General features: G+C 44.0%; 1 protein-coding gene across 28 annotated transcripts in view; it reads left to right on the top strand.

Annotated features, from left to right (window-relative positions):
* CELF4 (CUGBP Elav-like family member 4) overlaps positions 1-24,734 on the top strand; it is a 566,727-nt gene that overhangs the window by 502,239 nt on the left and 39,754 nt on the right. For 16 of the 28 annotated variants that reach the window (XM_027868819.1, XM_027868808.1, XM_027868815.1 and 13 more), the window contains 2 exons: positions 20,903-21,028; positions 21,490-21,569. In XM_027868819.1, the coding sequence (XP_027724620.1) occupies positions 20,903-21,028; positions 21,490-21,569 (206 nt within the window). Of the gene's footprint in view, positions 1-20,899; positions 21,029-21,489; positions 21,570-24,734 lie in introns of all 28 variants that reach the window. The other 12 variants (XM_027868806.1, XM_027868814.1, XM_027868805.1 and 9 more) reach the window with 1 other exon arrangement.

Genomic DNA, 24,734 nt, shown 5'->3' with positions numbered 1-24,734 from the left:
CACACACACACACACACACACACACACACACACACACACACACACACACACACTCTTCCAGGCAGCCCTTTGATCTGGTTTGATGTCTCTTTCAGTTCTTCTTTCCAACCAAAAAGGCTTTTATCATCTGAAGCCTCCATCTCTCTGGGTCTTGTCCCTGGTCCTCTCCACTCCACCGCCCCCCACCATTTCTTTCCTTTATCCCTGTCTCTGTCTCTCAGCCTCTCTGTTTCTCTCTTCTCTGTCTCTCTCTCTCTCTCCTCTCACTGGCTCTGTCTCTCTCGTTGTCTGTGTGTCTCTCCCCCTCTCCCCTCTCCCCTCTCCCTTTCTTCCCAGCCATAGTGAGGACAGAGTAATTGCATTATTTTAATACTTTGATAGATCCAAGATCTCATTGATCCCTCTGCCAAGTGCAGATCACTATTTACCTAGGCTGTCTCATTCTTGGTGATTCTTATCCTTGTCCTCCCATTAATTCTTTTTTTTTTAATTAAATTGAATTTTTTTCAAACAAAGTTTTGCCTTCTCTCTAGCCCATGTTCTTCCCCCAATTGAAAGTAAGAAAAATAAAACTCCTGTTACAAACATCTATAGTCAAGCAAAGCAAATTTCTGCATTAGCCGTGTCCCCTCAAAATATGTCTTAACCTGTATTCTGAGTCTATCTTCTCTCTGTCAGGAGGTCCTCCTGTGATTGCATCATAGATGGTGTGTTTGCCCTAAGCATTCTTTATAGGGTCCATGAATTTGTCTTTAGAGAGAGAACAAATATTCAATATAATTGGTTTCCTTTGTAATCCTTTGTATTTTATTTGATGCATTTAAGGATATCATTCTGAGAAGGGGTCCATAAGCTTAGGCTGCCTAAAGATCCATGATTCACACCAAAGGTTAAGACTCCCTGCTCTGTTTAATGCCCTGGAAACTCTCCATGAAGTCTTTTACCATTGCTGGGGATATTCAGGCTGTCCAGCTGTTGTCCTTCTCTCTGGCTATGGAATGTGTCCTTAATAATGACTTTCACCACTTGTTATATGGAAATCATTGGTAATGTGCTGCAGACTCCTTACCCCTGCCTTGTGTCTTTCCATTGACCTTAGGGTCACCTGTAATTCTGAATCTACTGAGATGGTTATGTTCAATGTGTCTTAGCCAAATCTATCAATATGAGGAGAATATTGCTGTGAAAAGAGATGAGTTTTTGCAAAAGTGAGCAACTTTCCTTGGTGACTAATGTGCTAATAAATTGACTTCACTGTCAAGGCACTTCTGAGGCAAGGTACGAGAGGATTCTTGGGATCATCCTTCTTGAGAGCCACCTGAGAAGGCTTCCTGAAGGAGGAGGCTGGCTGACATTAGGAACACGTGTATAACGCCATCTGGGCTAGGACATACCATCAACCAGAAATCAATTGATTCCTCAGCCCTCTAGGACACATCCCTGTGCATACTCTCCTTTTCTGGTGAGACTAATCTCCTCACTACCCTCAGAAAGGTAATAGTCACTCCCAGCTTTGTGCTTTTGCTCTGGCCATTTTTTTTCTTGCCTGGAATGCCTTTCTATCTCCTTACTGCCTAGAGAAATCCTAGACACCCTTCAAGTGGCTGCCCATTTCCTACTGCCTCCATTAAACCCTCTCTGACCGCTCCAAATCACATTGATCCCTCCTTTCTCTGACCTACTGCAGCACTTAACCCGAGCTGCGCAATCTTGGATTTAATCAATCAGTCAGCAAGCATAGTTTATAAACTTATTATATACCAGGCACTGTGCTGATACGTGGTTGTGTCTTAGTGTCACACTATGTCTTCTATTGTGTAGTTTTGTGTTTATAAGGCTTGCCTCCCTAATTAGACTAGGAGTATACACTTTCAGAAGGCACAAAGTGGGTCTTCTTCTGTCTCTCCCAACATGAGTAAGAATGGGCCTAAAAACACAGTAGGTATGCAGTATAGGTTTGCTGGCTGACTCTTTATTGACTACTCACTTATGCACAGGATAAGAGCAGGCATTGAGGTTTCTCTCAATCGCCTTTGGGGCCTCCGCTCCCTTGGTCCCCATTCTTTGAGGCCCCCTGCATGTGCTCACCTGGAAGATGACAAGCCAGGATCAGAATGAAAAAGATGTATGAGCCCACATATTAAGTCAGTTGACATAATGTATGTAAACAGTGCAATCTTCCCATTTCCTCCTTAATGCAAATGCTTGTATAAACCTAACATTAGAGCACATTGGCATGCCTCACACCTTCCCTCCCCAGTGCCAGAAGGTGGCTGCCTGGAAGCTGTGACCACCAAGGCCCTTTACCTGGCCATTGGGCAACCGAGTGATCAGAAGCAAACCAAATTATAAGGGTGATTAGCAGCCACTAACTCCTGTACTTCTACCCCCTCCCATTCTCTCTCCGCCTTACACCAATTCAGCTCGGTAGGATCAGAACAGGCCCAGGAGCTACCATGTGCAGGAGCTTCAGGCTCTCCACACCTTCCCACAAGAGGACCCTCAGGGCAGGGACTCCCAGAAATGCCCCCTCTGGCACCAGCCCATTCTCCCTCATTTGTGGTCCCCTGACTTCCCAGAGAGATGAGAGCTGATTTCTCACTATGGCTGATCAATGAGAAAAGCTGGTACCGTGAAAAAGTAAAACATTCAATCAATAATAATAGCATGTCTATTATGTTATTATGCAATATATGAATGAATAAAGAAGTATTTATTAACTGCCTGCTATTTGTCAGATACTGTACTTATTATAATTGTGATGTGTTAGTAGAGCAGCGTGAATAGACCGCTGGCCATTGAGGCAGGATGACCTGGGTTTAATTCTCACCCTGCTGCAGACTGGCTGCATGAACCTTGAAAGTCACTTAACATCTCTTGGTGCCCAGGCAACTCTCGAAGACAATAAGCTGCAGCCAAAGTGCAGCTCTACATTGATTGGGAGAAGGAGTTTCCCATTGGGAGCCTCTAATTGAATGAAATCACAAGTTTGGTTTAAAATGATGATGATGATAAGCATTTCTATAGCACTTTTCAAATGTATACATAGTGCTTTTCTTACAATACCACTGTGAGATAGACAGTACAGGGACCATTTTTATAGGTGAGGAAACTGAGGTTCAAAGAGGTTACATGACTTGTTCACTGTCACACAGCTAATAAGTGTTAGAGGTAGGATTTGAATCCAGGTCTTCCGAGTGCCCAACCCTTTTTCTACTACACCTGTTGCCTCCTCCCATTCCCTGAGAGAAGAAATTCTACTTGCAAAGTAAAAGTATTTGGTCTGGAAAGGGAACTTCATTCTTTTTAGAAATCCCTAAGTAAATATCTAGACAATATCAAGTGACTTCAAACCTGAGCCAGCCCTGAGACTCAGGAGTCCATCTTCCTGGAGTCTGCCTGGGGGAGACTGGCCTTGCACAGGAGGAGAAGCTGACTTCTTGATGTGACATGAAGGCACCAAATGGCCCTTTCCTGTCCCTAGTCCTTCCCCCAACCTCTTCACCTATTACAGTGCCTAAGATTAAACCATTCCTTCGGATCAAGGCATTGAAGGTCTCAGCTAAAGTGAAAATGTTCCTAAGAAAAGTCATACCTAAAATACAGGGTGCTTAAGCTGGAGTCCACAGATCCCCAAAGTGGTCTGTGGATAGAACTTGGATGACAAAGAAAAAAAAACCTTTCTTTTCACTAACTCCAACTGAAATTGAGTATTTGTCCTAAATATTTAAAAACATTATTCTGAGAAAGTATCCATAGGTTTCATCAGACTGCCAAAGGGGTCCATGAGACAAAATATCAGTTTAAAAAAACCTACCTTAAACCTTCATCCCTTAATTAGCTGACATATTACCAGAGACAAAGGAAAGATACTTTAAATCCTAGGATAATGCAACTCTGATCCCAAGGGGACCCAGTATAGTGAGAGGCAGAGTCAGGTAGCCAAAGGTGCACTGTACTTGGAATAAGAAGGGGAAGGTTTGTGTTCCAGTTCCCCCACTTACTGAATGTATGACCTAGAGCAGGGTGGGGAGCCTGTGGCCTCAAGGCCACATGTGGAGCTCTAGGTCCTTAAGTTCCGCCCTTTGACTGAATCCAAACTTCACAGAAAAAATCACTTAATAAAAGGATTTGTTCTGTAAAATTTGGGCTCAGTCAAAAGGCTGCACCCAAGGACCTAGAAGGCCACATGTGGCTCTGAGGCCTCAGGTTCCCCACCCCTGCAAGTCACTAAGTCTCAATTTCCTCATCTGTAAAATGGACTTAATGATTCTTGCCCAACTTAGCTCCCAGGATTGTCAGGAAAAAGTCTTCATAAACATTAAAATACTATATGAATTAGGATAATTAATCATTTAAATACAAGTGAAAGTGGGGGAACAGGGAGAGGAGTTCCTCCCTAGGTTGGACCTTAATAGTCTTTACTCGTGGCTCAGCCACAACCCAGCTGGCCTTCTCTGGCTCTTGGAGATAATGAGTTAAAATCCTCATCATCTCTCTTCTGAGGGAAGAGCAGCTCCTTTCCAGTACTGGGATCTGGCCCAGGACAGAAAGAGGAATTATGAGTGGGTTGGCTGGAGGGTAACAGACACTCTCATTCACCTAAGCACAAAGTTTTTGTCCAAACTGAGACTGAAGATTGTTTTTCTAAGACAGAGGTGGGAGGTAGGTAAACACCTCAGATCACAGGTTCATAGGTTGTTAGCTCTGCAAGAGACCCTAGAATGTAGTCTAACCCTTTCATTTTACAGATGAGGAAACTGAGGCTCAGAGCAGTAAAGGGACTTTGCTTAAGATTTTATGTGCTTAGGATTCTTAGCCTACCAGAGCAATTTCATTCATGCCAACAAATATTTCTCTCTCTTCCCTTCTCATTCCTGCTCCTGTAACTCTTTTCTTGTTATGCCTATCCATCCTTCAAAGCCACAGGTTCAAATCCTACCTTCTTCAAGTTGTTGTTGTTTGTCCTTCGTTCTCAAAGAGGACCATGGCATCAGGGAGGTGATGCCATGACATGAAGGTGAACTGGCTTTACGTGAGGGAGACTATGCAAAGTCACTAGCCTTGCTTTCTCCTCTGAAGCCATCTGGGTCCAGTGGCTAGATATAGATCAGGAAGACTGGAGATGGCCCTGCACCTTCTTCAAGAAACTGTTCCTGATTACCCCAGGCCGTATCAATCCCCCTTTTCTGTGTTCTCTGACACTTGAGGCTGGTAGCTGATCTTACACCCAGCTCTATGCTTCTCTCCTTGTTTCAGGTGTGTGGATTTCATATCCTAACCAGAGAGCTGTCTCCCCAACCATTTAGCTCAGAGCAGGGCTGAGAACTGGGGGCACATACAGGGATGAGGACAAACTCATTTCTTAGTGGGGCAGCTAGGTGGGGTGCCAGATCAGAATTTAAACTCTGCCTCGGCAGTTCTCAGTTGTATGACCTCAGGTCACTTAACCTCCTTGGGCCTCATTTTCCTCATCTGTAAAATAAGGAGAATGGACTTGGTGGCTTCTGAGGTGCCTTCCACCTCTAAATCTATGATCCTGTTAATAGAAATGATGAGCTTGATGCTGGAGCACAGATGGAGAATGAGGAGCAGAAGCGACCCGAGGCCCATGAACTGACCTTTCAGGGATGGCCCAGCTGGGCTTGCTGGATGACATCCTGTACCTCTCTCTCTCTCTCTCTCCCTCTCCCTCTCCCTCTCCCTCTCCCTCTCCCTCTCCCTCTCTCTCTCTATCTCTCTCTCTATCTCTCCCTCTCCCTCTCTCCTTATCTCTGTTTCTTTCTGTCTCTCTCATTGTCTCTGCAATTGCCTCTCTTTGTGATTCTCTCCCTGACTCCTTCTCTGCCTCTTTCTTTCTCTCTCTCTCTTCTGTCTCTGTCTCTCTTTCCCTCTCTCCCGGCCCCCTCCTTTTATCCCTCTTTGTTTCCTATCTAAGTCTCCCCTCCTCGCACCCTGACATTTTTTCTATCCCCTTCCTTCCCCACTACGATGCACTGACCTAGGCTACCTAGTGGCCTTGCTTGCTGCAATATTATTATGGCTTGCAGGGATTTATGAGGACACCTTGTCAATTCCTGCAGACTGCCCCATGCTGTGAGTTATGCAATAGGCCATTCCCTTAATTAAGACAAACAGCCTTTACTAGATCTGTCCCAGGGAATAATTACTCCCTGAGCCCCCTCTGTGTAGCCTACCCAGGCAGGTGTGGTGCAGTCCTTGTCCCTGATTCACACAGCCTCCACCTCATCAAGAGCCTATCCCTTCCTTCTCAGGCTCCAGCCCCAGCCCTAATGTCCATTGGCTTCACCAGGAGGACCTAAGCAATGTGGTATAATGGACAATGCACAAGCTTAGAGTTTGGAGCCCTGCGTTCAAACCCTACCTCTGACCCTTACTAGCTATGTCAGAATTAACCTCTCTGAATCTGATTTCTTATCTGTAAAATGGGACTAATGTAATAGCTGTAGTACCTGCTTCATAGGAATGTTGTGAAACTCAAAGGACAGAACACAAGTAAAGCACTTTGTACACTCTAAAGTACTATATAAATGCCAGTTATTATTATCTGGAGTCTGAAGACCCAGGTTAAAATCCTGGTTCTCCTGACAACCTTTTACCCCACAGTCCCCTACTAGGTAACTGTGGGTCAGTCATTTGACTTCATGGGGGAATTTAGACTAGACGATCCTACAGTTTCCTTCCTGCTCCAATGTTTTAAGCACCCTCAGCCAGACCTTAGGGAAGGTTGAGGAGACAGCCACATTCTCTGGTGTGATTTTTTTAATGCTTTCAGAAAGCCCTCCCCTCCTCCCTGAAAATCTCTTTCCCAATCACTCCTCAGTGCTGAAAATGCTTGTCATGAGACACAGCCCATCATTCCCCAGTGAGAAATCAGGCCAAAGTACAAACCTCCCCAGCTGAACAAATGCAGTGACCTACATTTGTGCTCTTCTACACTGGACCTGTGGCGTCTTTGGTGTATGGAACTCCCAGTGAGGAACCTCCCCAATCTACCAATGCAGTTCAGCAATGACTCTGCAGCCTAGAGCCCCAGGCATGGGAGGGTTAAAAGACCTGCCACACACGGAACAGTCAGGACGAGTCAGAAATAGGACTTTTGAACCCAGGTCTTCCTGGCTCTGAGGTGGGCTTGCTGTCGACTTAGGGGAATGCATAAAGCAGTCTACAGGACTTGACAAGATATTCTTATAATCGAGATTATACTGAAGTGTAAATGACTGACGTCAGAATGTCTTCAAAGAGCAGGATGCTTGATGTAAGGATGGAGCTACCACAGAGAGATGAAGGGGTGCTGGATCACTACAAGTAAATTTCACTTCAAATCATTGCTGTGGGGGTCTCCTTCAACCATATGGAGCCAGTGACCTCTTCATTTTCCCCAGCCTTAGAAGGGAGAAGATATTTCCGGCATAGCAAATGATCCCCTAGACAGAGAATTAATAGGGGTCCTAGACTTTCAGAGGCTGTTTGTGTAAATTTCAACACACACACACACACACACACACACACACACACACACACCCCTGCCTCCACACCTAGACAAGGGTGCATCCTAATCAGGATTCTACCCTAGCTCAATTTGTCAGTTTTTTCTTCCCCACACACCTTGCTATTACCCCCAAACTTCTCATCCTACACTTGGGATAATGGGAATCCTAAGTACCTAGTGCCCCCTGAGGAAAGGCAGACCTTCCAATAGCAAAAGAGGAACAAAGCCAAAGATTGGGGGTGAAGTTGTACCTGCCTTCCTCTCTCTTTTTTTCCTACTGAAGAAAAGATAGGAAAGAATAGTCTAGTTACTTCTCAGTTATCTGGGCTGGTGGATGGGAACAGCAACACTGATAATCGCAATGGTGGATTTTTTTTTTAATAGTCAAAAGCAAATAATCTCAAAAAGAAGAAAATCCAAATGCTGGTTCCATTTGAGCTTTATAATGTCTGTCTTTCACTTCATTTCAGTGAATTAACTGTTCTTGAATATCACAGCCCAGGGTGCCTTAGCAGACCCTTCCTGACAGGAGCAGAAAGGGCTCCCCAAAGACATACCTCAGGCTCTCAGTTTTCCCTATTATTGCTGACTTCCAGTGGTTCAGGGCTGTGCCCTGTGCTCTATCCTTAAGGAATGGAATCCCCTTTCCCCTGTGTTTCTGTCCCAGAGTGCTTCTATCAGCTGACACAATAGAAGCCCCCACAATTCCAGTGTGAGAAAAGATTAAGCCCCCAGACTCCATCCCACAATGTATCAAAGGACCAGAGAATAAGACAAAGTCCAGCTGTGTCCAACTCAGAAATCCCATCTCAGCTGTAACCAAGGTGGGGGTGACTGGGATGTTGCCCCAAAGTGCCAAAATCTAGAAGGTATTGATAACACTTGTAGTCCTTTAGGAGTATAGAAAGTTTTCAGTGTCCTGTGTACTCTTTCTTCCCTACATATACCTATTTTTTTTGTTTTTTTGGCTAGGAAATGGGATTACCCGGGGTCACACAGTTAGTAAGTATCAAGTATCTGAGACTGAATTTGAACTCAGGTCCTCCTGACTCCAGGACCAGTGCTCTATCCACTGTACTGCCTAGCTGTCCCTCCCCTATACATACCTTAAGGATGGAATGAACCCTGGGTGATCTCTTCAGTTACTTCTCAGCCCCATCCCCAAGGCTGGCAGCCTCCCAGTATCCGTTACCTACCCACACACACATACAAGGACAGAAGAGGGAAAAAATACATTTATTAAGCTCCTACTATATGCCAAGCACTGTGCTAAGTGCTTTACAAATATAATCTCGTTTGATCCTCACAATAACCTTGGGAAGTAGGTGATGTTGTGATCCTCATTTTACAGTAGGAGAAACTGAGGCAGACAGGGGTTAAGTGACCTGACCAGACAGGGGTTAAGTGACATTTAGCTAGTATGTATCTGAGGCAGGATTTCAATTCAGGTCTTCCTGACTCTAGGCTCAGCACTCTGTCCACAACAGCTGTCTCCCTGTAAGTCATGTCCCTTGCCCTAGAAGCAAAAATTCGTAGATCCAGCTCTTTCCTGAAGTCTAGAAACCTCTGTGCAATCTCTGAATCTACCCCATTCATCCATCATTTGTGGCTTTCTCTACTGAGACTCTCTGAGGAGTCCAGTTTCTCTATCCTCTTTCTCCAGATCATCAGCCATCCCTGAGCATCATCTGCCCCTCAAGAAGTAGCCAATCACTTTGTTCCCTTAGCTTCATTCCCCTCCCAGGTTAAGCCCCCATTGGGCCTGATTCCCTGCTCTCCTTAGGGCTCTTCAGGTCTCCAAATCCCACAGGGCTAAAAAAACAAAAACAAACAAACAAACAAAAAAACAACCAAAACCATTTCCTCTGATCACCTCCAGCCTGGATTTCCCCTGCTCTCAGGTTCCCCTTTGCTCCCCAGACTTCTTGTTCTCTCTCCTCCTCCTTGGACCTCACCCTTGCCTCCCCCTCTCCCTGAAAGCATAGCAGCTGGAGGGGAGAGAACAGTAAAAGTCTATTGCAGCTATAAAAGGCATTAACCATCTGAGCACTCGTCCCCATCAGGCGGAGCAGCCCATTCATACTTAAACAGGAAATATTGTTTAATGCCCATGGTAATGAGCGAATCAAATTTTGAAAATTAAACCCGAAATTGAGCATTAGAGCTGGGGCGCCAGCATTTGGCAAACCGACTGGCATTGCTGCTGCCCACCCGCAGCTCCCCACTCCCTTTTCCAACCCCAAGGCTTGTCTAAGCCCACAGTCCAGCCAGACAGATGCTCCCTACATGGTGTGATGTTAAAGGCCATGGAAAGCTCCTGGCCAAAAATATTTCTGCCTACACCAAATCTGCCACAATGCCTGAAATTCCACCATTAGTATTGCCTTTCTTGGGATCTAGCAATGCGCTCTCTCTCTCTCTCGCTATTTTACAGGTAACTCCTGCTAGGAAGGTGAGCGTATTAGATCGACCTCTCTTTGTGAATTAATTAATTAGACAGATTTCCTCTATGACAAGAAAGAAAAAGATAGTATAAGCACTCTATACCTGTGAAGAAACAAGAGGAGAGGCTTTGGAAAATCTGAGAGAAAAGAAATAAAAAAGGTGGGGTGCACAGGAGCAAAGGTGCCAAAGACACACTTCACAAAATAATTCTCAATTTCCTCTTCTGTAAAATGGACCCTCTTTCCCCAGGCAGTCAGAGCCAAAGTCAGAGGTGGGAGGGGATCACCTTTGACTGGAAACCAATTCACCCAAACTCTCAGTTAGATGAAAAAAATGTTATCTGAGTTGGACGGACCTCAGAGATCATCAGTCAACTCAGACCTGTCCTCTATCAAGAATCCTTTCAATAATACCATTGACAAGCCTCCACTTGTAAACTTCCTACTAGGGGAATGCAGATCATTACACTTTTGGATAGCTCTAGAGTCAAAGTATTAGGAAGTTTTTCTTACAGTTTCCTCTTCCAAAGTGTATGTACCCTGGCCCATAAATCAATGGTGAGGCTTTTGAAAGGGTGGTAGCCAATCAGCTGCCACTGACAAGGAAAACTCACTCTTAAAAAGAAAAATTTATGGGATTATTAATACTATGATTATTAATACTCATCATCATAATAAATAATATCTTACATATGTATGGCACTTTATAGTTCTTCAGTATACTTTCACATCCATTAATTTGTGTGATCTCACAAAATTCCTCCTGAGATGGGTAGCACAGATGTTCATTTTATAGATGATAAAGCTGAGGCCCAGGAGCTAAGTAACTCACCCAAAATACACAACAAATCAGAAGCAACCCCTGTGCCAGAGCTCTGGTCTTCTGATGACTACTACTACTACCACTACTACTGTTTACTACTACTAGCTCACATTTATATTGTACTTTTTAAGATTCAAAGTAATCTATCTTCTACTCCACATATTTAAATATCAAATGACCCTTCCAGTCAGACATCAAAATGAAGTAGAGTCTAACCGATGAAATCTGAGTGCTACTAAACTCCCTTTAAACTGGCCTTTTCAAAGTTATTATCCATGACCTCTCTGTAGCATTAGCACTATTATCTCCACCCCACCTCCTGCTTTGGCCTATGCTTGATCTTTGTTCTTGCCTCAGCTTTTCTTACCTCTCTGACCAGTCCTTCCATTTCCTTTGCTGGATGTTTCTCCCACACATTAAAGTGGGCGTCCCCCTAAAGCTCTATCTTGGACCCTCTTTGCTCTTTCTACATTTTTTCTCTTGATAATCACATAACTTTGAGTAGATTCAGTTATCATCTTTCTGCAGATGACTGATTAAACATAGTCTTGAGGTCCAAACCAATATTGTCACTGGATATCTCAACCTGTACATCCTATTGACATCTCAAACTCAATCTGCCCAAACCAAACCTCATCCAACCTTCCCTATTTCTATTGATGAGATATCCTTCCAGTCAACCAAGTACACAACTTTAGAGTCACTTTTAACTTCTCCCTCATTTTGTCATGACTTTCACTGTCTACCTCCTTGCATTCATATAGGCCATCCCCCATGCTTAGAACATACCTCCTCCTTATATCCACCCATTGAAAGCCTCTCCTTTCAAGGCCCTGGTCAGATACCACCTGGAAAGTGTTCCCTGATGCCCTGCTTTCTCAAACTTCTTATGGCACCTTGTCCTTGTCATATTTTAATCTGGCATAGCATACTCATGAATATGACTTAATCTCCTATTGGATTATAAACTCCTTGAAGACAGGGTCTGTGTCTTCTTTTTTTTTTCTGCCTCCAGGACGTAGCATAGCAGTCACTTGATACATTTTGTTGAATCAAACTCAACTCTTAGTTTGCTTACCTTGGACAATGATCTTTACACCATCAAGTACAGAAACACAAGATGGGGTCAAAATCACCCCACCCCATGTAGCCCTGATACATTTATCAGGTGAGAACACATCTTAACTGCTCAGCTAGTGGGAACCAGAGTTTGGTAATCCATTGCTTGGCAGCATACCCCTGAGAAAGAGCTGCCTGGGGGAGGGGGAAGGGGAAAGACTGGGAGGGAAGGGGAAGCAGGAGAAAACCTTGGTCTTGCTTCCAACTATCTGGATAATTTTATACAGATGCCACAGGGTGTGACCAAATTCTTTAACTAATCTATACAAAATTTCTGTTTCACCGAGGGAGGTATTCAGACCTTGTTCAAATCTAGTGAACAATTGAGATATGCTCTCACCTGATAAACAGATCTGTTATACTTGGTGGGGGGAGTGGGAACAAGTGATTTTGGTTCTGCCTTTACACTATCACAAACATTCCCTTGGAGGTACAGCCAGATTTTCTCTGGGTCTCTAGATCAATGGGCACTTAAATTTCCCTCAATGGGTCCCTGCCACTGTAAGGGCAATCCAAATGGAGTTTCTAACAGTCTTCACTTGGATAAGTAGGCCAACTTAAAGAAAAAAAAACTCAGAAAAACTTCATAGAGTCTTAGGCCTCTCAAAAAAAGGATTAAACACATTTAGGGTTAATGATTAGAATTTTTTAGGCCAAGAGGCAAAGCTTATCCCATAAATCTGTAGTCCATAAAGATCTCAGACAAGCTGTTTGGACTCATGTCATCATAAGACAAGCATTCTATGTCGTCTTAAAAGTAAAAAAGAAAAATATGAACATTTATGAGTTATAAGAGTGTGCTCTAAACAAACTTCTAGGCACTAGTATTTCGGAGATGCAAGAATCCAAACTTCTCTTTTCAACCTAAATATAAATTCTTGTAAAGATTTCAGTAATATAATGGATATTAACACTTGAACATTCCAACAATCAAAAATTATGAAAATGAAACTGACCTGACTTTTAAGAAAATACAAAAAACCACACAAATATATAATTGCAGTCTAAAACAAGAGGGAAAATAGCTTGAAAACAAGGGTATCCAATAACAAAAGTCCCAGGTAGATAATCTCTCTAATGTGTCCCCACAAGTGTAAAGGGCCCAATGCTTCTCCCAAATGATCCCCTGACCCCCTCTGTAGCACATACAGGCACATATAGGCTCTGGCATTCCATAATAAGGGAGCACCTGCCTGCCATAGGTAAGTTCAAGTCACCAAGTCCAAAAAATTTGCCTGTCAGGATACTAAAGGATTGGCAAATGTGAGTTTTAGAAAGGTTTAGGCCAAGGCAAAGCTTATCCTATAAACCTGTATTCCATAAAGATCTCAGACAAGCTGTTTGGATTCATGTCACCATAGGATACGCATTCCACGTCCTCTTAAAAGTAAAAAAGAAAAATATGAACATTTATGAGCTATAAGAATGTGCTCCAGACAAACTTCTAGGCACTAGTATTTTAGGAATGCAAGGATCCAAGTTTCTCATATCAACCTAAATATAAGTTCTCAGCCACTGTCACTGATCTTTGAAAAACTAGGGAGTGGGGAGGTAGGCCACAGGACTCAATAAGGACAAATATTTTCCAGATTTTCAAAGAGCAAAAGAATGGGGCCTGAAAACTATAGGCCAGTGAGCCTGACTTTTATTTGTGGTAAAATTCTTGACTGTATTTCTAAAGGACACTTAACGAACATCTAGAAAAGGAAGGAGTGAGTATGAAGATGCAGCATAGCATCAATTTAATTCAATAAGCATTCATGAAATGCCTTCCATGTGTTGAACACCAGCTAGGCCCAAAGGATACAAAAATGAAACAGTCCTTACCCTCAAGAAGCTTACATTCTATTGAGAAAAACAACTTGCATAAAGCACTAAGTAAATACAAAGTATATACAAAGGAATTTCATATGGGGTAAGGGAGGAAGGTATTAGCAACTGAGGAAATCAGGATAGGCTTCCTGAAGGAGGTGGCATAAACTAAGCTTTGAAGGAAGCTAAGGAATTCTGTGAGACAGAGGTGAGGAGGAAGAATATCCCAAATATTAGGAGATAGCCTATACAAGGGTATAGAGTCAGGAGACAGAAAAACATGGAGGAAGAGTAGATAATAAGCCAGTTTGGCTAGGACATCAAGGGTATGAAAGAGATGTTCATTGAGCCTAGAGTAGGTTGTGAAGGGCTTTAAAAGCCCAAGAGGAGTTCCTATTTTATTCTAACAGACTGTAGGGAGCCACTAAGCTACTTGCACAAGGGAGTGACATGGTCAAACCTGTGCTTTAGGCAAGGGAGTGCTTGTAGATGTTTAACAACTGACTCTCTCTCCCCAAATATGTACACACAGCACACTTTTAAATTTAATCTGCATTAACTTTTTTTTTCTATCACTTCCTTAAATCTGGAAAAATCAACAAAATAATAAATTAACTCTGATTTGTAGCATTTGCCAATTTCTGAGTTGTAAGTGCTCAGACCAAAAATTTAACAACTGGCTTTTGTGATCCAGTATGATCTTGAATGATCCAGTATGCTATGCTGGCTCCAGCATATCACTGGCTTTAGAAATAGCCCCTTGGTCATTGTATAGACAGAAAGGGACAGTATATGGAACATACTGAGGAGATAGACCTGACAAGACTCAGCAGCTAATTGGATGAGAGGGAAAAGGGAGAGGGAGAAGCTGAGGACTGTTCCAAGCCTGCAAACCTGAGTGTCTGTAAAGATGGTGATAACCTCAACAGAACCAGAAACCTCAACAAAGATGGCAGGGAAAGGCGATGGGCTCTGTCTTGGACACATTCAATTCACTGAGAATAGGTTGTACCAGACTAACACCATTTCCTTCTTTTGATGGGCAGATCAGGGAAATGCTGCTAAATATAGTTTATGCAGATGTTAGCCCAGCATTTCACAAAGTCTTTCATGTTCTTGTAAACAAACTAGAGAGACATGATCTAGACAGTAGTACCGTTAGATACATTCAGGATAGAATATCTGGAGCAGAAATGTAGTCATTAACAGTTCAATATCACCTTGGAAGGAGGTCTCTAGTAAAGTACCCCAGGGATCTGTGCTAATTAACATTTTTACCAGCTATTTAAATTAATGTACAGCTAACTTGCTTATCAAATTTGCAGGTAACAAAAAAGCTGGAAAGGACAGCTAACACCCTAGGTAATAGAATCAGAATCTAAAAAGACTTGACAGGCTGCAACTTTGGGCTGACTCTATATTAAGATGACATTTAATAGGGATAAATGTAAAATCTTACACTTGGGTCCAAAACATCAATGTCATAAGTACTAGATGAGGGAGGCATGGCTAAATGGAAGTTCTGGGCATTGAAGCAGACATCAATCCCCATATGAATCAACAGTGCAATACAAGAGCCAAAAAGGCATGATTTTAGGCTGCTTGAAAAGACATACAGGGTTCAGGCCTAGGGAGGTGATGTTCCCTCTACTCTGCTCTTCTCACACCATGTAAGGTACATTGTGATCAGTTCTGGGCATCCCATTTTAGGAAGCTAAGTAGATATAGGTGTGGTCAACAAGGATCGTGAAGGGCCCTGAGATCTGCCATGTGAGCACCAGCTGAAGGAACTGAGAATGTTTAGTCTGGAGGTCAGAAGATCTAGGAAGGACATGATAGATGCTTTTTTTTCCCCGAGGCAATTGGGATTATATGACTTATCTAGGGTCACACAGCTAGTAAGTGTCTAAGGCTGGATTTGAACTCAGGTCTTCCTGACTCCAGGGCCTGGTCTTTATCCACTGTGCCACCTACCTGCCCCTACTATAACTGCTTTCAAGGGTCACCATGTGGCAGAAGGAATAGACTTGTATTGTTTGGCCTCAGGAAGCAGGAAAGCATGGTCCCATTGCTCCAGCAACAATAGGGAGAAAGTTTCAAAGAAGTTAATTTAGGCTTGAAGTAATGAAAAATGTCCTAACAAACACAGCTTTCCAGACGTAGAATGAGCTGCCTCAGAAAGCCACAGATTTCCCTCTCCCCGGAACTTTTTGAGTAAAGGCTGGATGACCACCTGCCAGGTACCTGGTAGAGGAACTTCTAGTCCAGTCGCAGGTTGGATCGGGTGGCCCCTGAAATCTCTTACAACTTTGAGATTCTGTAATTTGATAAGTTCAATTGAAACAAGGTGATTTGGGGCAGTGGTAGCTGTTCCTTTGATGTCTTCTTGACCTATGCTGAGGAAGCCAGCATATATGTAAATGAAGATATCAAAGATAAGAGGCTAGCATCATCAATTCCCCTCTGCCCATGTTTGCACTGAATTAACATGTGGCATCTTTGATGTAAGGTCATGATGCCTGACCCCTATCAGTGCGATGTGGACTTTAAACTGAATTTCCAGGTGTGGGGATGTACTATACTGAACTGTCCCCCTCATGACCAGTGCCCAAGATCTGTGAGATAGCCAGTGGGGTTAAAGGGTTATATTATACCCAGGGTTAAGTGGGTCAGTCAATAACCAATATTTTAGAGATTTTCTCTGAGCCCAAGGAATAGAGTTTTAGTGGGCAAGAAACTGATTGGCCAGGATGGAGTTCAAATCCCAAACTTTGGTTTTACTGGCAGCATTCATCCCAATGCATGCATGTGGTTGGTGACTCTAGCAGTATGAGCTGAAGAGGCACTGTGTTGAACAGAGGGAATATGAAGGTTGTCCATCTTGGGTTCTTGGTTATGAGTGAGGAGAGGTCCTGGCTGCTACGATCCTCTTCCTCCAGCTCCAAAGCTTTTCTATCTCCTTATCCCCAAGGCTGTGTCCATTCCTAATGTTCATCAATAGACCAGACCAGCCAGAGACAGTTTGCTTGGCCCCCTAGCCATCCTTGGCCTTAATCTCCATCCCCCCTTAAACCTCTGAGGAAGACAAGTCCCCAGCCTTAGAGAGCCCTCAACTCCCATATGCAAGAGACTTCTATCACGAGACATAGGAAATCTTACAGAACAGTCTACAAACAGTGCATGCAGAGTGCCAAGTGATCACACTAGGGATCCCAAGGAGAGCAATCATCAGAATTGTATAAGCATTATCCAGGGAGGCTTCCCAGAGGAGGACCCCTTGAAGCTAGGTATTTTTCTGTGAACAACCTTCTGGAAAGAAGTACTTTGAGATCCATACCCTTGAAGAGTTCAGGGGCAGGAGTTCAAGGGCCCAACCCTGACCCAAATTTAGAAGTGCTCCCAAGAAGGAGTTACTTTATAAGTGTACTAGGCAGGTTTAGGGGGGGTGGGGTAGGGGTGGGAGTTAAGGGTGGGGTAGAACAGAGAGTTGGCAAAAAAAAAAAACTGGCAAAAGAGAAGTGGCAATGTGGAGAAGAGCGTGTGGATGAATTTTAATGCAATCAGAAAGCTGTAATAATGATAATAAAGGAATATATTCAGACGTCAGGAGAGGGAGAAGGGGACCAGGCTGCAGCTCCAGAATTTAAATCAGGCAGAGGCAGAGAATTCTCTCTCCCCTTTTTTCCTTTCCTTTTTTTTCTCCCAATGAAGGAAATGGAATTTTTAAGCAGGAGGGCGAGAGATTAGCAATTGGCAGGTTTTCACCTCTTTGTCTTCCAGCAAATCCCATTTAATCAGCGACTTTAATAGAAGAAGGCTCTGGCCCCAAAGGCTGGCTGGGGCATTGGGTGAGAGGAAAGTCATTGATCCCTGGGGGTGGGAGAAGTACACATCCATGCCACACACACACACACACACACACACACACACACACACTTTCGATATCCTCCACTGAAGTCTTTAAAAGCCCAAGTTTAATTTGATCTGAAATGTCATCACCACTTCTGAGAGAGAAAATATGTTGACTTTTTTCTTCCACCTTTAGCTCCTCTCTCTCTCTCTCTCTCTCTCTTTCTCTCTCTCTCTCTCCCTCTCTCTGTCTTTCCATTCTCCCTTCCTCCCTTTCTTCTTTATTGGTCCTTTCTGCCTCATCTCCCTTTTTCTGCCTCTAACTCTATTTCTTCTCTTTCTCTGTCTCTCTTTCCCCTCCTTCTGTCCCCTCTCTTCCTCCATCCTGCCCTTATCACCTGCATCAGTCCATTTCCCCAGCTGTCCTTAGCTTTGCTGTTCTGAGATGGGTAATATCTCAGAGGCCAAGCCAATCTGAGGATTAAGAAGGGAGCTCAGCAGACCACCAGGATGCTAATGGCCACCTTGGCAGAAGGCTTCCCCCACCTAATATGTGTGTGCCATTCCCTTCCTTCTATCCATCCATGTCCCTCTCCTCTAGCCACACCTAGCTCCAAATTCCTATTCTCCATTAGGAGACCTTTCCTGACCCCAACCCTGGGGAAACCAGAAAGGAATCCAGATTTTGAAGGAAGCCTGCAAGAGAAGGTCCTAGAGGGGCAGCTAGGTGGTGCAGTGGATAGAGTGGAGTCAGGAGGACCTGAGTTCAAATCCGGTCTCAGACCAGCCACTTGACACTTACCAGCTGTGTGACTTTGGGCAAGTCACTTAACCCCAATTGCCTATGAAAAATAAAAAAATAATAAATTCTCCCTATTTAAAAAAAAAAAAAAGAAAGAGAGAAGATCCTAAACTAGGAATGGACTTGCTTTGAGAATCGGACACAAGTCTTTAAGGCTCCAGGGATAGATGTCTCCTGAACAGTCCACAGCTGGCCTGTGTATCTCTCTCCTGGCCAAACTACAGTTCTAGACTGAACCTGGGCTTGATCCTTGATTCCTCCTAAGATCTGGGATGTAAGGGCTTCCACTGTAACAGGGCAGCAGGCTTCATACCTGCCCATGATCTGCCCAAGGAGGAGAACAGCTATCCCTCAAGCCTATGAGGCATTAGGGTGGGGCAAATAAGCATCACACAGACAATTACGAAGCTGTCTCACACCCAGTCTGACACTCTCAGGCTCTTGTTCTAATGAGGTCTAGAGGGTTAGGGGTATTGGAACCCTAAAATCACAACATGCGGGTCCTGTCCAAGTGAGTTTGACCCAGGCCTTCTTTCAGCCAGAAACAAGGTTTATTGAGGATTCACCATGTTGGTCAGACTCTTGAGGAATCTGAACATTTGTGAGCTATTAGCTGCGTTCTTGGGGAATCTGAGCTTTTGGCTAGATTCTTAAGAATCTGAGTACCTTGATGGAGACAGGATAGATCTTATATACAGAAAGACTGTGGGAGAAATCTAGGGAGGCAAGGGAGAATGGAGTCTACATAGGATTAAGGGTGAGAAGTGGCCTGGGGCCATAGGGAGGTAAAGCAATAGGCTAGGCTAGGTTAAGGGTTACAGAATTGGGAGATCTGGTTTAGGCAATAAGGAAAGGCCAGTTGATGGGATTATAGCCTTAGGCAAAATCCAGAGGTTTGGCCTTGTGGGAAAGTCCAGGGTTTTTCCTTTCTGGGGTCCAGATCCCGACCCCATCATTTCCACTGGTTTGGTTTGAGGCCATGGACCTGGATACACCTTCCTGCAGCATATAGGACAAGGACGGACACCCTATCCGAAAGTGTAGCCCAATTCTGTCAATTCTCTTGTCACTAGGGAACTGGGAAAACTACAGGTGCTTTTTGGTTTCCTGAGGCTTACTTACTCCCTTCCCTGTACCTTAAGAGTCTGGCCAATATGGCAGATCTTTAATAAATCTTGTCTTTGGCAGAAAAAAAAAAATAAGCACCACAGCCTGATGGGGGAGACAGCCTGGTACAAAAGAGTATTGGCTCAGCAGACAGGGGTCCTCTGATATTGATTAGTTGTGTGACCTAGGGTAAGTTACTTAACAATCTTTTACCCCAGTTTTCTCATCTGTAAAATGAGAGGGTTGGACTAGAAGCTAAGGTATACAAAAGTTCCTATTGGCTAAAGGAAAATATGAAGGGGGTAGGGGTCAATCAGGGAAGGCTTCCTAGAAAAAAAGGCAGTTCTGAGCAGGATTTGTCAGGAGAGCACGAAAAGGAACAAACACCTTGTCTGCATTTCTCCATCACCGCCATCATCTCATTTTGAACTGGCCAATTCAGTGTATTTAACATGATGGATGGATGGGGGAAAGAAAGCACGCATGCAGGTGCTTGGGCATATGTGTGTTCAAGGGATGAGTTCTGCCTTCGGGGACTAGCTCCCAGTGGATGAAGAGTAAATAACTCCCTGCAGAGGGAGTGTGCCCCTGAGTCCTTTGTCTACCCATATGTCCATTTGTGCCCCTGTTTGACTCTGTCCCAGGTACCCTTGTGTGTTGGTGTATATGTGTTGGGGTACATGACCTGAGTATGTGCTCTTTATGCCTTTTGAGGTACACCTGTAGACCTATGTACATGGGGGCATATTTTTGCATGTGTTTGCTTATGGTTGTGTGGGTATTTGCAGGTAAGTGTGCATGAGTGCATTTGTATATGCTTGTATGTGTATATTTACACAGGTGGAATAAAGCCCTCTCTGCTCTGAAGGCTATGTTTGATCACTGGATCAGGCATCAAACTACACTGGGCCTGGGATTCCTGGGGAAAATGTAATTATATTCCATGTGAGAGGGTGGTGAATCTGCCTGTACACAAACTTGGACATGTTCGTGCACGCACACGTGCATGCTTGGGTGCATATGTGTATTTGTGTGTGAGAGAGATGTGTGGAAGTGTGTGCTTGAAGGTCTACCTTGTATTATCATGTTTGAAACTAAGGAATGCTAATCCTTTTGAAAAGTAGTGTGGCAAAAGTGAAGGAGATGGTTTGGTAGGGCACATTGAGCTGGGAGTGATGGGTGAGAGAAGGAGAATCTGGAACCTCTGATCAAACCTAGCAGCACTTTCCCACGGTGTGATCTAAGTTCATCCATCTGCTTTTTCATGAAGTTGTCCTAGCCTTCTCCCAGAACAGGTCTCCACCTGTGTCAGGTGGTCTGAGATTGAGAATCTCTAGCATCACACCTCTTGACTCCTAAGTCAGACCCCCTTGGTCCTCAGAGAGCTCCCCAGTCGGAACCCCGGTAAGCATCTCCTCATTTTGTTCCAGAAGACAGAAAACTCTTTGTTGGCATGCTCAACAAGCAGCAATCTGAGGATGACGTCCGCCGGCTCTTTGAGGCCTTCGGAAACATTGAGGAATGCACGATCCTCCGGGGGCCAGATGGCAACAGCAAAGGTAGGAGATGGGGCTCCCACCTTAGGGGGTTCCTGCTATGCAGAGAGAGATGGGACACATCTGGAAAACTACAGGCAGAATTCACTGCTGCCAGACCGATCTGGGGGGAGGGGGGTTGTGAAGTGTTTTCCCTGTTGAAGCCATGGGTGGAAGTAGGTGAGGGAAGGCTTCCTGAAGAACAGAAAACAGAATTTAGAAGAGGCAAAAATACCTTTGTCCAAGCCACCAAGTGGCAGAGTGGGTAATGGGTCTGGAGCTGACATATTAGCTAGCCTCTGCCTCTGTCTCTCCCTCTCTGCTTCTTTCTCTCTCAGCATCTCTTTTCTTGTCTCTGTAGCTCTCTCCACATGTATCTCCCTGTGCCTTCTTCTGCTCCAGCTCCCCATCATTTGGGTCAGGGATTGGGCTGAATGGGGTCCAGAGCTCCATTTTCTCACCAGATCACTCTCCATCCCTTCCAGGGTGTGCCTTTGTGAAATATTCCTCCCATGCTGAGGCCCAAGCTGCCATTAACGCCCTGCACGGCAGCCAGACCATGCCGGTGAGTGAAGATCCTCAGGTTGGGGTGGAGGGGAGGGTACCCTGGAAGCTAAGAACTCCCATCCCCAAACACATGGCTTTCCAGGGCTCTAGAATCCTATCTGTCCCTTGAATGCCAAGAATTAAAGTTTACTGTGTGCTAATCCTCTGCTAGGCACTATCATGACTGGGAGTCTTTACTTCTATGTTGAGTTTAGAAAGGCTCTATGTCAGGAATAAAGTAATGGGGATGGGGGCATGGTGTGTACATTAAGTGGGTGGGATAGACGTTAAGTACTCATGATTGTTAAGAGGGAGAACTTGTCATAAAAGGACAAGGATGGGGATGGGGGCTTGGGACTGAGGAATAAATGTCAAATGTAGGGGCTAAGTGTCCACAACTATGGAAATGCCTTGCTCATGGGATCCTAGAATTCAGCACTAGAAAGAACCACAGAGATAATCTAGGCCAGGAATAAAATAATTTGCCCAAGATCAAAGAAGTAGCAAGTGTCAGAGTCGAGATTTAAACAAAGATCTTTTTGCTCTTTTTTTTCATGAACCAGGCTTTCTGAATAGTTTTTAATGTCCTGTTGTCATAATCTCCTCACTTTAAATGTCACTGAGTCCTAGAACTAGAGAAAACCTCAGAGATCATTCACGTAGTCCAACCTTTTCAGTTTATAGATAAGGAAAGTGAGGCCCAGACTGGGGAATTCACCTGGCCAAAGTGACACAGGTAGCCAGCACGAAGCATGGTTTGGGCACACAGTAAGCACTTAAATGCTTGTTGACTGACTAAATGGGATTCAAATCCAGCATTTTATACTATTCTTTGTTGTCCCCATACACCAAGATGCCTGCTCCCTGGTCCATCTGGGGTGGGGTAGGGGGAAGGAAGAGGATTCTCTCCCCTGAGACCTTCAGTTGTTGGTTGTCACCACCCACTTTTGCACCTGGGTCACTCTCTACTCCTGATCACTTGAAAATAGAGTTTTCAACTTGGATCTTACCCTGGTATCTCTAAAATACACATGCGACCTTTTTCTTTTTCCTTTTTTACTTGTGAGAATTTTTACTGCTAGACATCATAGAAAAAATAAGGGTCAAAATAAAATCATTTGGAGATGTTTAATATAAAAAAAAACCCTCATTATGGTATAGATGTCTCCGGTCTTCATGGAAATCTCCATTGGTTTGGGCTTACTGGTTCTTAGCCCTTTTAGTTGATCCATTCCTTAGGGGCATTAAGAGCCAGTCTTATCCAAGCCCTCCTTTACTATCTGATGCTCCATTGGGCCCATAGGACTTGCCTACCTCTCAGAGGGTCTCCAGACACTTTGAGTGTCCTCTTACCTCAAGGCATTTCCTCACAGGTGGGGTTTTCAGTGTTAGGGATGGAGACCCAAAGGCCAGGGATGGGGACAGAATAAGGGAATAAAGGACTGAGGAGGCTGAATATTGGTGATGAGGCCTGAGTACCAAAAACCAAGATAGAGACGGAAACTATATATTAAGGAGGAGGGCAAAGGATACAGATATGGGCCCAGTGTGAAGGATGCAGGGAAAAGGTTAAGAACAGAAGAGTCTATGTGAGGAATGAAAACTAAGGGTTGAGAATACAGGTTTAGGGGTCAGGATGGGTGCCTGACGTTAGGTATTGAGACCAAAGTTTAGAATGAGGGCTCCTTCTTAGAGGTGGGGAGAGAAGAAATTAGGGTTTTATAAAAGAGCGGGAAGCAATGGAGTCTAGCTCCTCAACCCTATGCAAGGTACAATTTGGCGCTTTTGTATCCCACATGCCTGACACAGAGTCTGGTACGTATTGAAGCAGACTGAGACTCAGTACTTGAAAATTTAAAGACTTCCTGGATGGGAATCAGTGGAACAACTCAAGTTCCTCAAGTATTATCCTTCTTGATTTAAAAAAAAAGAAAAGAAAAGAAAAGAAAAAAACAACTATTTTTTTCAAAGTACAGAAAAACTAAAGGTGACTTTAGGTGTATGAGAGTGAGTGCCTGGTATGCTGTACATTGTGTAATTTTGTGCATGATTATGTGATTGTGTGGTTCTGTTATATTGCGTGTACATGCACACAGAGAGGTGAGAGTCAAACAGCTGCCAATTTGACCTCTCTCTCAAGAAAGACCTGCACCTGCCCCTCCCAACCTCCACCAATACCATCAGCTCAAGCTCTCCCAGGGAAGAAGCCATTTTCTGCCCTGATCTCCTCCAGTCAGGCAGGGGAAGGAGGCCGGTGCTTGGGTAAAAACAAACAAACAAACAAACAAAAAGTAACATGGGGTCAGGATCTTATTTGGGGTGCACTTGTATGACGAAGGCCCACAAGTTTCTAGAAACACTTCTCAGGGGCTAATGGAACATCCTATTCAATCTGCCCAGGTCTGTCCCTTGTTATCTTGGGCAAGTCACTTAACCTTTATGAAGCTCAGTTTTTATATCTATAAAAAGGGCTAATGAAGCCAGTGCTCCCTGGTTCACAGTGTTGTAGTGAGGGTTCAATGAAACATTGAATGTGAATATTCTGGGAAATTCTGTAAAAGTTCTATAAAAAAATCACATTGGAATCAGCATGGGAAGAGAGCTTAAAGGCTGCCAAGTCTAACTTGCACCTGACCCAGAATCTACACCACATACAACCACTGGCTAAGGGGCCATCCAGCCTTTGCTTGGAGACCTCTAATGAAAGGGGAATCGATCCTGCTTTTGGAAAGCTCTGATTGTTAGGAAGATTTTCAAGGAAGGGAGGACGGTATCTTGAGCCTAAATCTGTCCCTCTACAAGTTTTACCTATTGCTCCTAGTTCTGATCAGGGAAAAAAGCCTTAGAGCTGGAGGGGCCTTAGAGGATATCTCTAGTCAAGTCAAGTCAAACACCTTATCATTTCCACAAATGAGGAAACTGAGCTTCAGTGAGGTGAAATCACTTGTCAAAGGTCACACATTAGTTAATAAGTACAAGAGTCAAGACTCCTACCCAGCTCTGATTCCTGATCCATCTTTCTTCCTACTACACCATGGTACCAGCTGTCAATAAACAGATAACCTGATTACTCTGAGAATTCTCCTCTGTTGATATATAGACACAGACATAGATATAGACATACATAAACATAGACGTAGACAAATATAGACATAGATAGACATAGATTTAGACATAGACAGAT

Source organism: Vombatus ursinus, unplaced genomic scaffold, assembly GCF_900497805.2.
Source record: "Vombatus ursinus unplaced genomic scaffold, bare-nosed wombat genome assembly UNPS02014791.1, whole genome shotgun sequence".
NCBI lineage: Eukaryota > Metazoa > Chordata > Mammalia > Diprotodontia > Vombatidae > Vombatus > Vombatus ursinus.
This window is presented reverse-complemented; position numbering and strand designations above follow the sequence as displayed.